The sequence below is a fragment of the Jaculus jaculus genome, chromosome 6, assembly GCF_020740685.1.
Source record: "Jaculus jaculus isolate mJacJac1 chromosome 6, mJacJac1.mat.Y.cur, whole genome shotgun sequence".
Lineage (NCBI taxonomy): Eukaryota > Metazoa > Chordata > Mammalia > Rodentia > Dipodidae > Jaculus > Jaculus jaculus.
Window position 1 is genome coordinate 99,705,837 of NC_059107.1, and position 15,855 is coordinate 99,721,691.

The 15,855-nt window shown below is 46.8% G+C and overlaps 1 protein-coding gene, 1 long non-coding RNA gene and 1 other non-coding gene across 9 annotated transcripts in view; 2 read left to right on the forward strand and 1 right to left on the reverse strand.

Annotated features, from left to right (window-relative positions):
- Window positions 1–9,773, reverse strand: part of Smarcc2 (SWI/SNF related, matrix associated, actin dependent regulator of chromatin subfamily c member 2) — a 48,501-nt gene extending 38,728 nt beyond the window's left edge. For all 7 annotated transcript variants that reach the window (XM_045152037.1, XM_045152038.1, XM_045152032.1 and 4 more), the window contains exons 1-5: window positions 9,638–9,773; window positions 7,265–7,384; window positions 677–762; window positions 189–270; window positions 2–94 (exon numbers count right to left, since the gene is read on the reverse strand). In XM_045152037.1, coding sequence (XP_045007972.1) covers window positions 2–94; window positions 189–270; window positions 677–762; window positions 7,265–7,384; window positions 9,638–9,748 — 492 coding nt within the window. In that variant the 5' untranslated portion in view covers window positions 9,749–9,773. The remainder of the gene's footprint in view (window position 1; window positions 95–188; window positions 271–676; window positions 763–7,264; window positions 7,385–9,637) is intronic.
- Window positions 9,774–10,366: 593 nt separating this feature from the next.
- LOC123461421 lies at window positions 10,367–13,538 on the forward strand. The gene is made up of 3 exons (XR_006637685.1): window positions 10,367–10,449; window positions 10,575–10,656; window positions 13,493–13,538. It is a non-coding gene; the product is annotated as an uncharacterized LOC123461421 (long non-coding RNA).
- Window positions 10,469–10,550, forward strand: Trnas-cga. Its single transcript has one exon. It is a non-coding gene; the product is annotated as a tRNA-Ser (tRNA).
- Window positions 13,539–15,855: the final 2,317 nt, after the last annotated feature.

Sequence of the window (15,855 nt, forward strand, 5' to 3'; positions counted from 1 at the left end):
CCTGGTGTCTCTTGACAATGTCCTTTAATTTCCCTAGCAGTTTGGGCTCAATCTCTGGGCACAGGAAAATGTTAGGTCGAGATAAGCAATTATTCTGTGGGGAGAAGCAGATGAGATGAAGTCATGAGGAAGGGCTATTCTGTATTCTGAGGGAAGGGAAATGGATGAGGGAAATTCCTGGCTATTACCTGTACCAAGGACTTCTCAATGGTCATGAACATTTCCACATTGCGGTCCATGCGTGATGGATTCTGGAAATCATAACGCCGCCTTGTAAAGGGACAATAAAACATAAGTGATATAGCTCATGTCTGGGGATGGATAAGGTAAGAATTCAAGACTTCTTAATATGGGGATGAGGAGATAATCTTGTCACAATTTGCCAAACTCAGACGTGATCTGGGGTTCCTGCTCTCAACTGCTTGAGTCATTCTATGCTTAGTCCAAATAGTGACAAAGCTCGAGATGCCAACCTAAGAACCCTTTCCTCTACAATTCACACACAAGCTGATTCTTGGAAACTATTTTGGCTCTGGCTATCAGACTACATAGTTATCAGAGCCAAAATAAGAGATACCTAGAATTTCTACATGTACTCTACTTCAGGATGACCCCAGAAAATAATGGGAAATTCTCTCAAAACTACACCTAAGAAGCGGGAGAGAAGGCATCTCACCATCCCTGGTCACTCTTGAATTTGTAGGCAGCTGCAAGAATGTGGCACAGGGATCCTCCTGCTTTGAAATCTAGGAAGCATTTGATCTACAAAATTAAGACAGGGAAGAAGTATGTGAAGGTTATATTGTAAATGCTTTTATCATATAGAAGTCTTTTCACAAAATCCATTCTAAACTGATCTCCCTATTTGTTGTGTTTGAGACATGGTCTTACCATGTAGTCCTGACTGGCCTGGAAGTCATTATGTAGACGAGGCTGGCCTCAAACTCACATTGACCCTCTGCCTCCACCTCCCAAGTGCTAGGATTACAGCATGTGTCATCATACCCAGCCCTCAAAGTTGGAAATCTTTGCAAAAAAAAAATTATTTATTTGAGAGAGAGAGTGAGGCAGAGAGAGAGAAAAGGAGAAAATGTGCACACCAGGGTCTTTAGCTACTGCAAACAAACCCCAGAAGCATGTGCCACCTTGTGTATCTAGCTTACGTGGGTACTAGGAAATCAAACCTGGGTCCTTAGGCTTCCCAAGCAAGTGCCTTAATCATTAAGCCATCACTCCAGCCCGAAGTTGGAAATATTTAACCCTTGTGCCATTGTGCCACATGGTCTGAAAGAGGGAAGAAACCAGTATTCATAAAGCACCACTCGTGCCAATCACTTTACCTCATTTACCATGTCACAAATCCTACAAAGCAAGCATATTAACTCCTCAAGAGATGAAGAATCAAGACTTATAAAGGTTGCCCAAGAGCCATCAAATGGCAATGCCAGGATTAAACATGCTTGTGCAAATCCAAACCCACCCCCACCAATCAGAATCCAGAGCCCAACACATATCAGGCTTAAGAAGTCTACCAGAAAGTCGAGTGTGGTGGCGCATGCCTTTAATACCAGCACTTGGGAGGCAGAGGTAAAAAGATAGCCTTGAGTTCGAGGCCACCCTGAGACTACATAGTTAATTCCAGGTCAGCCATGACCAGAGTGAGACCCTACCTTGAAACCCCCCCCCCCAAAAAAAAGAAGCAGTAGTCTACCAGAGCTGGGCATGGTGGTGCACACCTTTAATCCCAGTACTGGGGAGGCAGAGGTAGGAGGATCACTGTGAGTTCAAGGACACTCTGAGACTACATAGTTAATTCCAGGTCAGCCTGGACCAGAGTGAGACCCTACCTCAAAAAAATAAAATAAAAATAAAGTCTACCAGAGGGCTGGAGAGACCACCACTTACTTAAAGGTTAAGGCATTTGCCTGCAAAGCCAAAGGATCCTGGTTCGATTCTCTAGGACCCACATAAACCATATGCACAAAGAGGTACAGGCATCTGGAGTTCTTTCACAGTGGTCGGAGGCCATGGTGTGCCCATTCTCTCTCTCTTTCTCTTTCCCCCTTTCTCTCAAATAAATAAATAAAATATTTTAAAAATTCATTTAAAAACAACAACAAAGTCTACCAGAGCTGCACCCCAGTCCTTCTTTAAAATTTTATTTTGAGGTCCAGGAATGTAAGTCAGTAGAGTATTTGTTCAATTTGTTCACCTATAAACCCAGCACTTGGTAGGTAGAAGAGGAAGATTAGCAGTTCCAAGGCTGGGCGTGGTGGTGCACGTCTTTACTCCCAACAATTGGGAGGCAGAAGTCAGAGTATCACTGTGAGTGTGAGGCCAGCCTGACATTACATGGTGAATTCCAGGTCAGCCCGGGAAGCCCTAACCTCAAAAAACAAAACAAGAGGGGGGCCGGAGAAGATGGCCTAGCAGTTAAGGCATTTGCCTAAAAAGCCAAAGAACCCCGGTTTAATTCCCCAGGACCTACACAAGCCAGATGCACAAGGAGGTGCATTAATCTGGAGTTTATTTGCAGTGGTTGTTTGCAGTGGCTGGAGGCCATGGTGCACTCACTCACTCTCTACATCTTTCTCTCTCTCTCAAATAAATAAGTAAAAATATTTAAAAAAAAAAAAAAAACAAGGGCTGGAGAGATGGCTTAGCGGTTAAGCACTTGCCTGTGAAGCCTAAGGATCCTGGTTCGAGGCTTGATTTCTCCAGGACCCATGTAAGCCAGATGCACAAGGTGGCGCATGTATCTGGAGTCCGTTTGCAGTAGTCCTTTGCAGTGGCTGGAGGCCATGGTGCACTCATTCTATCTCTTTCTCTGTCTGTCACTCTCAAATAATTAACTAACTAACTAAATAAATGAATAAACAAAATTGGAAGAAAAAAAAAAGGCCAGATTTGGTGGTCCCACCACTTAGGAGGCAGAGGTAGGAACATTGTCATGAGTTCAAGGCCACCTTGAGACTACATAGTTAAATCCAGGTCAGCCTGGGCTAGAGTAAGACCCTACCTTGAAAACCAAAAAGATGGGCTAGAGGGATAGCTTAGCAGTTAAGGTTAAGGCATTTGCCTGCAAAGCCAAAGGACCCAGGCTCGATTCCCCAGGACCCATGTTAGCCAGATGCACAAGGTGGCACATGCATATGGAGTTCGTTTGCAGTGGCTGGAGGCCCTGGCATGCCTATTCTCTCTCTATCTGCCTCTTTCTCTCTCTGTTGGTCACTCTCAAATAAAAAAAAAACTTAAAAAAAACTTAAAAAAACAAAAAAGTAGTTTCAGGCCATCCTTAACTAAGGGCAGGGGCTGGCTGGAGAAACTGCTCAGTGGTTAAAGGTGTTTGCCTTGCAAAGCCTGCCAGCCCTAGGTTCAATCCTTAGTATCTATGTAATGTCAAATGCACAAATTGACACATGCATCTGAAATTTGTTGCACTGGCAAGAGGCCATGGATCACTCTCACTCTCTCTCTCTCCTTGCAAATTAGAAAAACAAAAACAAAGAACTGCTGTAAGTTTGAGGCCAGCCTGGAGGAGTTACAGAGTTCCAGGTCAACCTGGGCTAGTGAGACTCCTCAAAAATAAAATGAAATTTTGTTTTGAGCTGAGTGTGGTGGTTCACTCCTTTAATCCTGGCTCTCAAGAGGCTGAGGTAGGAGGATCACTAGGGAGGGTTCAAAACTCTCCTGAGCTACAGAGTGAGCTCTAGTTTACTCTGGATTACAATGAGGCTCTGCCTCAAAAAGTAACACAATTCTTTTTGGGTTTCCTGACCACTCTTGAACCTCCAGGTTCTGGTGAGTTTCCCCTCTATACAGGCTAGACTGTGATAAGGGGAGAACCTAACTCCTAACTCCCACACGGGCTCTTTACCCCCTTCTGCCCTCCACATGGCAGGAGCTCTTGTACTTTATTTTCTTTGCTTTCTCTCTTTTTACTTTTTTTTTTCCCAGGCCACTCAGACCATGTGCGTGTATTCATTTTTCTTCCTTTGGTTCTACACTTTACTTAATAAAACATAATAATTTAATTAAGTAGCAGAAGCTGGGCATGTTGGTACACACCTTTAGTCCCAACACACAGGAGGCAGAGGTAGAAGGATCACCATGAGTTTGAAGCCACCCGACCTGAGACTACAGAATGAATTCCAGGTCAGCCTGAGCTAGAGCGAGACCCTACTTCAAAAAACCAAAAATAGGGGGCTGGAGAGATGGCTTAGCGGTTAAAGTACTTGCCTGCAAAGCCAAAGGACCCAGGTTCAATTCCCCAGGACCCACATAAGCCAGATGTACAAGGTGGTGCATGTGTCTGGAGTTCATTTGCAGTAGCTGGAGGCTCTGACATGTCCATTCTCTTTCTGCCTTTATCTCTCTTTCTCAAATAAATAATTAAAAATATTTTAATGTATTTGCTGGGCGTGATGGTTCACGCCTTTAATCCCAGTACTCGGGAGGCAGAGGTAGGAGGATTACCGTGAGTTCAAGGCCACCCTCGACTCCATAGTGAATTCCAGGTCAGCCTGGGCTAGAGTGAGACCTACCTCAAAAACCAAAAAAAAAAAAAAAATTTTTTTTAATGTATTTAGAAATATAATAAAAAGAAAAAAGAAACACAAGGGCTGGAGAGATGGTTCAACAGTTAAGGCACTTGCCTGCAAACCCTAATGGCCCAGGTTCAATTCCCCAGTGCCCACGTAAAGCCAGATACACAAACTAGTATCTATATCTAGAGTTTGTTTGCAATGGCTAGAGGCCCTGACATGAAAATTCTATCTCCTTTATCTCTGTCTGTCTGTCTCTCTCTCCCTCTTTCTCAAATAAATAAAATATTTATTTCTTAAAAATGGGCTGGAGCCAGGCATGGTGGCACACACCTCTAACTCCAGCATTCAGGAGGAAGAGGTAGGAAGATCGCTATGAGTTTGTGGCCACCCTGAGACTATATAGTGAGTTCCAGGTCAGCCTGGGCTACAATGAGACTCTATCTTAAAAGAAAAAAACATAGGCTGGAGAGATGGCTCAGCAATTAAGGTATTTGCCTGCAAAGCCTAATGACTTGGGTTTGACTCCCTTGTAACCAGATAAAGCCAGATGCACAAGGTGGTGCATGCATCTGTAGTTTGTATGCAGTGGCTAGAGGCACTAGTGAGCCCATATTCTCTCAAATAAATAAGTAAAATATTTATTTTAAAAAAGTAACCAAGGGGGTAGAGATGGTTTAGTGGCCAACAGGCTTGCCTGCAAAGTCTACAGACCCAGGTTCCATACTTCAGTACCCATATAAGCCAGATGCACATGGTGGCACATGTATCTGGAGTTTATTTGCAGTGGCTAGAGGTCCTGTCACATCCATTCTCTCTCTCCCCCCAAAAAATAAACCAAAAAAAAAAAAAAGTAACCAAGGGCTGGAAATATGGCTTAGCAATTAGTGCCTGCGATGCCTAAGAATGCATGTTCAAATCTCCAGGTCCCACATAAGCCAGACACAAAGTGATGCAAGCATGCAATGTCATACATGTGCTACAAAGGGGCACATGCATCTGAGGTTCATTCACAACAGTTGAAAGGCCCTGGCATACCCATTCTCTCCCTGTCTGTCTCTCAAAAATAAAATAATATAAAGAATAATAAAGGAAAATAATAGGGGCTGGAGAGATGGCTTAGCATTTAAGGCCTTTGCCTGCAAAGCCAAAGGATCCCAGTTAGATTCTCCAGGACCCATGTAAGACAGATGCACAAGGCGACACATGTGTCTGGAGTTTGTTTGCAGTGGCTGAATGCCCTGGCAAACCCATTCTCTCTCTGTGTGTCTCTGTCTCTTTCTCTCTCTAAATAAATAAAATTTAAATAATAACAACAATAATAATAATACTAAATAACCAAAAAGCCAGGAGGCAGAGGTAGGAGGATCGCTGAGAGTTTGAGTCCACTTTGAGACTACACAGTAAATTCCAGGTCAGCCTGAGCTACAATGAGACTCTACTGTGAAAAACCAAATAAATAAACTTAATATTAAAGAAAAAAATCAATTCTAAGACAGGGTCTTGCATAATTGAGTCAGTTCGGCTTTTCAATTGTTATCTTCTGGACTTAGCCTCCTAAGTAGCTGGTATTACAGGGCTATGCCCCCATACCTGGCCTAAAATCTCATGCTCTTTTAACCCTACTAGGAGAGATTTGAGGGCTGAGCCTAGATGTTCTCAGGCTATTTGTTGCACAAAGTATTTCTAACACAATAGGAATAGCAAATCAGGGACGAGGTCAAACCAGTAATGCCCTAACCAATGATAGGGACAGTAAGAATCTCAAAAATTATGAAATTCAGGGCTGGAGGAATGGCTTAGTAGTTAAGGTGTCTGCCTGCAAAGCCAAAAGACCCAGGTTAGATTTCCCAAGACCCATGTAAGCCAGATGCACAAGGCGGCGCATGTGTCTAGAGTTCGTTTGCAGTGGCTAGAGGCCTGGGCATGCCCATTCTCTCTCTCTCCCTCTTTCTCTTTGCCAAATAAATAACTAAATAAATAAAATAAAATACATATTTTTTTAATTATGAAATTCAGCTGGGCATGGTGGCACACACTTTTAATCCCAGCACTTGGGAAGCAGAGGTAGGAGGATCACCATGAATTCAAGGCCACCCTGAGACTACATAGTGAATTCTAGGCCAGCCTGGGCTAGAGGGAGACTCTACCTCAAAAAACCAAAAAAAAAAAAAAAAAAAAAAAAAAAAAAAAAAAACACAAAACACAAAACCCCCAAACAAACAAATAATTAAAGAAAACGACAACCCAGGATTGGGAAAATGGCTTAGTGGTTAAGGCGCTTGCCTGAGAAGCCTAAGGACCTTAGTTTGATTCCCCAGGACCCATGTAAGCCAGATGCACAAGGGGGCACATGTGTCTAGAGTTCGTTTGCAGTGGCTAGAGGCCCTGGAGTGCCCATTCTCTCTCTCTCTCTCTGATTCTCTCTTTCCCAAATAAATAAATATTTAAAAAATACATATATATCTTTTTAAGCCAGGGGTTGTGGTATATGTCTTTAATCCCTGCACTATAGGGAGGCTGAGTTAGGAGTATTACCATGAATTCAAGGCCAGCTTTGGCTACAGAATGAGTTCCAGGTCAGCCTGGGCTATAGTCAGACCCTACCTCAAAAAGAGCAAAAAAAAAAAAGGGAAAAAAAAGAAAGAATGAATGAATGAATGAAAGAATACAACTCCTTTTCCAATATGGAGGATTCATCCCTTTCCTTTCGCACTCACCGGCAGTTTAGTAAGCGGTGCATTGCTGACATGTTTGCCAAATACTTCTTCCTGAAATTGTAGTAACTGTACAACCAGGCTAGACAGGGACTTGTTGGTTGGTGGCTCTGCTTGTATATACTAGGGAAAAAAGGAAAAAGAAAGAAAAATAGTTCCCAGATAAATTTTCTAACACTTCCCATATTTTGTTCCCAAAGGTTCTGGAAGCACCTGGGGTAGAGGAAGTAGTTTCGTTCTCTTCCATATGTCTAGTCTCTATAAAGAAGATGGTGGAAGGGGGCTGGAGAGATGGCTCAGTAGTTAAGGCACTTGCCTGCAAAGCCAGAGGACTCAGGTTCAATTTCCCAGGACCCACGTAAACCAGATGCACAAAGTGGCACATGTGTCTGGAGTTTGTTTGGAATGGCTGAAGGGCCTGACACACACATTCTCTGACATACATACATGTATATTTTAAATGGTGGAAGGGAGGATATGGAAACCCCTAGCTGGAAAGCTGAATGCTGCTCTCGCTAGCCTGGGTTGCCAGCCCTGGGTGCTGGCAGTTAAGGGAGCGTCCTGTTCTTCCTCCACTACAACCTGAAATCGGAGTTGCAGGACATCCTATTATCTAGGCAACTGATCTCCAACAAACAGCACTGAGGGTTGTAAAATTTTGAAGGTTTACAGAATTCAGGCCAGAGAAACAAAACCTTTGAGGCTCTAAGACAGCAATGGATTTCTTGGGGGGGAAGTTGGTAGAAGACTGGATTCCCTCTCTAATGACACCTAAAGAGGGGAGCAACGAGGTAAGGATGCAAACTGACTTGGGAGCTGAGCCTCTACATCTTTTTCTGCTAAAACTAGGCAAGAACATTCACCGCTGGAAAGGACCATTTACAACACAGCCTGAGAAGTAACAGTGGGAAACACTTTCCTGTCTGAGGAAACTGTATGTAACTCAAGGGACCCTGGGCCTTCTACCTTTTCGTGCTATGTAACCTAGCATCCTACTCTGTGCTTCTAATTTAAAACCGAGCCAGAAGGCTAACTTTCTCTTTACCTTTTGACCCGTATTTCCTCTACCCTAATCACAGAAAGTCAGCGCGTCTCAGTGGGAGGTGTAAAGCGATCTATAAGGGGGAGAGGTGAATGATGAATCCCAGCAAGAGAGCTGAACCAGGTCACTAGGCTGTCAATTCCCCCAGGGCCACAGACTAAGACCCCAGACTGACCTCCTTTCAAAAGGTCAAAGATAGAAGCTTGGAAACCAGAGCCTCATGCTGGGGTACACACAAGTCACAGACCCAACAGCTGTTTGTCAGGAGTCTGACACCCAGAGACCACCAGCAATTGCAGAGACTGGCTCATAACCAGGATTAGTGGGGACTTCTAAGCCACTACAGGCTGCCAAACTGGGGCAGGAAGAATTGGGGAGTAAAAGAAGGCTAGCAAAGAGAACACTTAACTGGGGATAGTGAGAAGCAGGCCATGTTGTGTGTGTGGGGGGGGGCTGGAGACAAAGAAGACACAAGGAAGAGGTTGGTAGAAAAAAAAAAAAAAAAAGGTAAGACTTTTTGGACCCTTTGTTTAATACCCTTATTACTACTAGTTATTGGGGAAGGGGTGGAGGTTGAAGCCGTGAAGCTTCTCCTAGCCTCTAGACCTCAAACCCAAAGCATTGCAAGGCTAGGTTGCAGAGTGACTTCATTGTGAAGCCTAGGAATGGTTTGAGAAGGGATCTCTGCCCAGGGGCTCCCGTACCCTGTCTCTCCCACCACCCCGCCCCCAGCCAGAGGCTCTGTGGCCTTGTGGATGGAGAGGTGGGCGACGAACCGTGGACACAGGTGATCCCAAGGTGCAGACCCCTTTCAGACTGATAAGCAGCCAATGGCCCGTTCCGTTGACTGTTTTCCACCCCCCGGGGGGGCTTTCATCATCTGGGAACGTACACAAAGCACCGGGGAGGCCTGGGCCCCGCGGGTACCTGGCTCGGTGGGGCGTTCAAGCGGGTGCCGTAGCCTGCACCCCAGGGAGAGGGAGAGGGAGAGGGAGAGGAGGCGGGCGCGCGGCGGCACCCCGTGGGCCTCATCCCCCCCACCCCCCCCTCCCCGGGCGGCCGACTCTCGCACCAATGCCGAAGGACGATGGCTCAGGGAGGGTGGGCGGCTGGCACCGGACGAGGCAGAGGAACAGGGCGGTGGGGGCGGGGTGGGCGCTGGGGGAGGGGCGCGCCGCCCGCCCGCCCGAGGGCGACGACTAGGACGAGCGGGGCCTGCCGGGGAGGCCGCGGGGAGGGGCCGGGCGGCGGGAGGCTGGCTAAGAGCCCCGGGGAGCCGCGGGCCGCCGTCCCTTTGTCCCGCCCCGGTGCCCGCGCGGCCCTGCCCGCCTTACCTTCTTGTAGTTCTTGCCCAGCCAGAGCCGCACGTTGTCGAACTGGGTCACGGTGTCCGCGGCCTCGTAGTACTTCACGTTGGGGCCGCCGTCCTTCTTCCGCACCGCCATCTTCTCGGGCTCGGGCCCCGCCGCCGCCGCCGCCGCCGCCGCCCGCCCGCGCCGCTCAGCTCAGCTCCCGCCTCCTCCGCCTCCTCCTCCGCCCGCCTCCCGCCGCCACGGCCGCCGCCTCCCGCCGCCTGGGCCGGCCCCGGCCCGCGTAGCGCCCCCTGCCGGCAGGCCCGGCGCCCGCCGACCCGGGCCGGCTGCCTCTCGGGGCTGGGGGACGCCCTTTTCCGGGCAGCCCCCGGCCCCGAGTCGGAGGGCACCGGGCTTGCCCCCCAAGGGGGACGCCATGGCCACCAGAGCCCCAACTCTGAACCCCGGGCGGCCCTCACCTGGCACGCGCCTAGTCCCCGGGCACGCCCAGCGCCAAGTTCCTCCCCTGCATTTCCGGGCGCCCCGCTCTCGAACCCCGGGGTCTCCCTCGCGCTCCTCGCCTGGTCCCACCCTGCACCCCGTCACTTCTTCAGTCCCCTCAGCTGTCACCGGGGGACGGGGGGGGGGGGCTCGGGTCTGGACAGTCGCCTCCTCCGGAGGTATCGGCTCCTCGGGCTCGGCGGAGGCCCGGGCGCCGCGCCTGTCCCCCGGGGTGGCGGAGGACCGGAGAGCGGCGAGCGGGGCGAAGGTCCCGAGGTGCGGTGCGCTGCGCGGCCCGGCCGAGGCCACTTCCTGCGGGCGGGCGCCGCGCGGACCCCTTCTGTAAGCGCGCGGTGAGCCACGGTTTTGGGAGTCACGGTGGCCGAGTGGTTAAGGCGTTGGACTCGAAATCCAATGGGGTTTCCCCGCACAGGTTCGAATCCTGTTCGTGACGGTTCTTTATTTTTGCCTCCCATAGGTTTGTAAATGGAACACCGATTTTACACACGCTTCTTTACTTTCTTTCTAATTAGAAGAAGAAAAAAGAAAAAAATCGAAAGGTAGCACCATTTCTCTGGAGTAGGGTGGGGTAATGTCACGATACTTAAGAATTATACAGATCTGTATTAGCTGTTAAAACTGTATTGACACTCGGAATTCTGTAATGTAAGGCTTACTAGCAGACGTTTGGCACACATTTCTTTTTATTTTGTTTTTTAAAGAGATCAGGAAGGATTTGGTGAAGATGAGTTGTTTTCATTGGAAATATTTGTTGTGTAATAATAGTGAGACCTGGAATTTCTAGGAAAAGAAGACATAGCTAAATTTTCCTTGAAGGCTGAGGACACAGAAGACCCAGGAAAAGACACTGGATTTTCTCTCAGCTAATTGTTAGCTTTTTAAAGACAGTTTATGTTTTTTCGAGGTAGAGTTCCCCACAGGCTGGCCTGGAATTCACTATGTACTCCCAGGCTGGCCTTGAACTCAGTGCTGGGCTTAAAGGCATGCACTACCACACCCTGTTCTAAAACAAGGTTAAACTCATGGCAATCCTTCTGCCCCAGCCTCTTGAGTGCTGTAATTACAAGTGTGAATCCACTGCTTCCACCCTGGAAGGAATCTCTTTATATGCTCCACAGAAACAAATTCTTTTTCTTTTGCCTTCTAAATGTTTCAAAAACCAAAATAAAATGCCAGAGTGAGACCCTACCTCAAAAAAACCAAATAGATAAATAAGTGTTTCAGCTTAGCCCCCTCTTCTCCGTGAGGAGTGTATGCTTGTCCTACCACCAGCCTGAGCCTTCATTTGGAAGGGTGTGTGTGATACTTTGGAGATGATATGAGATAATGTGTGCTGAGCTGCACTACTATGACTGCTTTTTGTGTTGTATAATCTGGCCCTTTTTTTTATAACTACTCTTCTATTTTTACTATATTCCATTTATAAGTTCACTCTCCACCTAAATGTTGATCCCCTTGGGACCAACTCATACCTATAACCCCAACACTGAGTGTTACAGAATAACCACACTGTCTTGGAGCAAAACATCTCTGCTTTTTTTTTTTTTTTTTTTCCAAGGCCAGAGGTTGCTATTGGGCATTTTCCCCCCCAGATAGGGTCTCACTTTAGTTCAGGCTGGTCTCAAACTCAAAACAGTCCTCCTGCCTCTTTCTCCTGAGTGCTGGGATTAAAGGTGTGGGCTACCACACCAGGCCCAACTTTTTTTTTTTTTTTAATTTTGAGAGAAAAAGAGAGAATGGGCATGCCAGGGCCTCTAGCCACTGCATATGAACTCCAGATGCATGCACCCCCTGTGCATCTGGCTTACATGCTACTGGAGAATCGAACCAGGGTCCTTAGGCTTCACAGGCAAAAAGTCTTAATCACTAAGCCATGTCTCTAGACCTTTTTTTTTTTTTTTATTTCCCCACATAGAGCTAGAGAGAGAATTGGCTGGCTATGGCTTCAGCCACTTCAGTTGAACTCCAGACACTTGTGCCACCTAGTGGGCATGTATGACCTTGTGCTTGCCTCACCTTTGTGTGTCTGGCTTATGTGGGATCTGGAGAGAGATCAAACATGGGTCCTTAGGCTTCATACGCAAGTGCCTATCTCTCCAGCCCAAGATCCCCAACTTAAAAATATATATATACATTTGAGAGAGAATATGGGCTCACTAGGGCCTCTAGCCACGCAAACTCCATATGCATGCACTGCATGTGCATCTGGCTTTACATGGGTCCTGGGGAGTTGAACTGGGATCCTTTGGCTTTCCAGGGAAGCACATTAATTGCTAAGCCATCTCTCCAGCCCTTATTTGGTTTTTTAAAGTTGGGGAATCAAACCACTGCAAACAAACTCTAGATGCATGCACCCCCTTGTCTGTCTGACTTATGTAGGTCCTGGGGAGTCAAACTGGGATCCTTTGGCTTTGAAAGCAAGCACCTTAACCACTAAGCCTTCTCTGCAGCCCTTATTTGGTTTTTTTTTTGAAGAAGGGTCTTGCTCTAGTCTAGGCTGACCTGAAATTCACTATGTAGTCTTTGGGTAGCCTTGACCCAAGTGCTGGGATTAAAGCCATGTACCACCAAGCCTGCTAATTTATTTATTTATTTTTGGTTTTTCAAGGTAGGGTCTCACTCTAGCCCAGGCTGACCTGGAATTCACTATGGAGTCTCAGGGTGGCCTCGAACTCACGGCAATTCTCCTACCTCTGCCTCCTGAGTGCTGGGATTAAAGGCGTGGGCCACCACGCCTGGCTTGCTAATTTATTTTTAATTATTAATTACTTTTGGTTTTTCCAGGTAGGGTCTCAGTCTAGCCCCAGGCTGACCTGGAATTCACTATGTAGTGCAGGGTGGCCTTGAACTCATAGTGACCCTCATACTTCTACCTCCCTTGTGCTTGGATTAAAGGCATGCACCACCATGCCCAGCTTTATTTGTAAATAATTTTTAAAAATATTTATCTATTTATTTGAGAGAGAAAAAGAGGCAAAGAGAGCAAGAGAGAGAATGGGCACGCCAGGGCCTCCGGGCACTGCAAACAAATTTCAGATTCAGTATGCGCCCCTTGTGCATCTGGCTTAAGTAGGTCTTGGAGAATCTAACCAGGATCCTTTGGCTTTGCAAGCAAACACCTTAACCGCTAAGCTATCTCTCCAGCCTGTGTGTGTATATGTATATATGTATGTATGTGTGTATATGTGTATGTATGTGTATATATACATATATATATGTTGTTTTGTTTTGTTTTTTCAAGGTAGGGTCTCACCCTAGCCTAGGCTAACCTGTAATGCACTGTGTAGTCTCAGGCTGGCTTCCTAGCTGGAATTACAGGCATGTACCACCATGCCTGGCAAGTCTTTTTTTAATTTTTAAAAATTTATTTGAAAGAGAGAATGGGCGTGCAAGGGCGTCTAGCCACTACAAAGGAACCCCAGACCCATGCAACACCTTGTGCATCTGCCTATGTAGGACCTGGAGAATCGAACCTGGGTCCTAGGCTTTGAAGGTAAGTGTGGTAACTGCTACGCAATCTCTCCAGCCCCCAAGTCTTTTATCTTGACGTTATCCTCTTTTCCTCGTATTATGAAACTCTTGTGTAGGTAGTGCCAAGTACTATGAGATAAAGGCTTCTTTTAAATTTTTATTTGCAAGCAGAGAAAGATAGAAGAGACAGACTAGGTATGCCAGGGCCTCTAGCTGCTACAAATCAACTCCAGATGCATGGGCCACATTGTTTTATGTGGGTAGTGGGGAATGGAACCCAGGGCATTAGGCTTGGCAGATAAGTGCCTTAGCTTCGAACGTTTTACATGGGGTCTGGGAATGCCAGCTTGAGCTGTGAGTGCTCAACGCTCAACTACTTTCTTCTTTTCTTAGCTAGAGTAAGACCCTACCTCGAAAAACCACAAGAAAAAAAAAAAGAAGAATTGGCAAGGCTAGGCCTCTAGTCACCTTGTATGCATGTGTGACCTTGTGCATCTGGCTTATGTGGGTTCTGGGAAATTGAACCTGGGTCCTTGGGCTTCACAGGCAAGCACCTTAACCACTAAGCCATCGCTCCATCCTCTCAACCAGTTTTGTTCTATGAAAAGAATCTCTCAGTAAACATAAAGCTTGCCAATTCAGCTAACCTAGCTAGCCAGTAAACCCCAAGGATACTCTTTTTTTTTCTTTTTGAGGTAGGGTTTCACTCTAGCTCAGGCTGACCTGGAATTCACTATGGAGTCTCAGAGTGGTCTCGAACTCTCAGCGATCCTCCTACCTCTGCCTCCTGAGTGCTGGGATTAAGGCGTGCGCCCAGCCCCAGGGAGTCTTCTACCCACCTCCCAGCACTGGAATCACAAGCAGGTGCCATCATCCAAACTCAGATTCTCATAGCTCCAAAGGGCACAGCCATCTCACCAGCCTGCCCTGGTCTTGTGAGAAGTTTGTTTCTTTTGCAGAATATAAACTTTTGGGGGAATAGGGTTTTAAAAACATTGCTGTTAGCTATCACAGAGGCCAACCTGGGCTGCAAGAGACCTTGTCTTAAAAAAAATAAATACACCCTGCTTAAGAAAGGGTCTCCCTGTTATTTTGTTTTGTCTACTTCTTGGGTGCCAGCAGGCCCTCAGACTTCCAGATCAGTCCTCCCATTACATGGACATATTGGGAGCCGGGCGTGGTGGCGCACGCCTTTAATCCCAGCATTTGGGAGGCAGAGATAAGAGGATCACCATGAGATCAAAGCCACCCTGAGACTACATAGTTAATTCCAGGTCAGCCTGGGCCAGAGTGAGACCCTACCTTGAAAAACCAAGAAAAATAAAACATTTTAGAGCCAGGCATGGTGGCACACACCTTTAATCCCAGCACTTGGGAGGCAGAGGTAGGAGGATCACCATGAGTTCAAGGCCACCCTGAGACTACATAGTTTCATAAAACATTTTAGGGCTGGAGAGGTAACTTAGAGGTTAAGGTGCTTGGCTGCAAAGCCAAAGGACCTTGCTTTGATTCCCCAGGACCAATATAAGCCAAATGCACAAGGTGGCACATACATCTGGAGTTCCTTTGCAGTGGCTGGAGGCCCTGGCATGCCCATTTTCTCTCTCTCTCTTCTCTTTGCCTCTCTCAAATACATAAAAATTAAAAATAAACACTTGACTGGAGGCCTGCTCCATTGGAGGGAATACATCCCTGATACTGAAAACCTACAATAGGCATAGTCATGAGCCCTAGATGTCTGCTGCTGTCTGGCTAAATGTATATATTATGCTCATCAAACTACCCAGTAAGCACTTCTCTTAATGTTCATACCCATATATTAATGCTACTGTCATTTTTTGTAGAGAACCTTCTCTTTTCAGATGGCAGTGACCTTGGGATGACTCAGAAGGCATCATAGTGCTGGAAAGAAGTGACCAGAGTGTTCAGCACTGCAATATCTCTATCACACCTTCCAAGGCTCAGGGTCCATTACGGAAGAGATGGCAGTAAGAATGTAAGAGCCAAAGGAAGGGAAGGACTCCTTACAGTGTGCTCCTCCATGCACAAAATGGCCTGGATATCCATGACTTCACCATGCCTGACACTACCTATACACGACCATCATAATAGGAGGCAGAATGAACAACAGAAGCTCTGCTCATAGTCCTGCAAGGATTGACTCTGCCCTAGGACACTTTTGAGAGGGGTCATGCCAGTGTGTGATGGTGAGACACCTGTAACCAGGAATCAGATTTGAATTTTTTTCTATAGGAATAGATTAATTT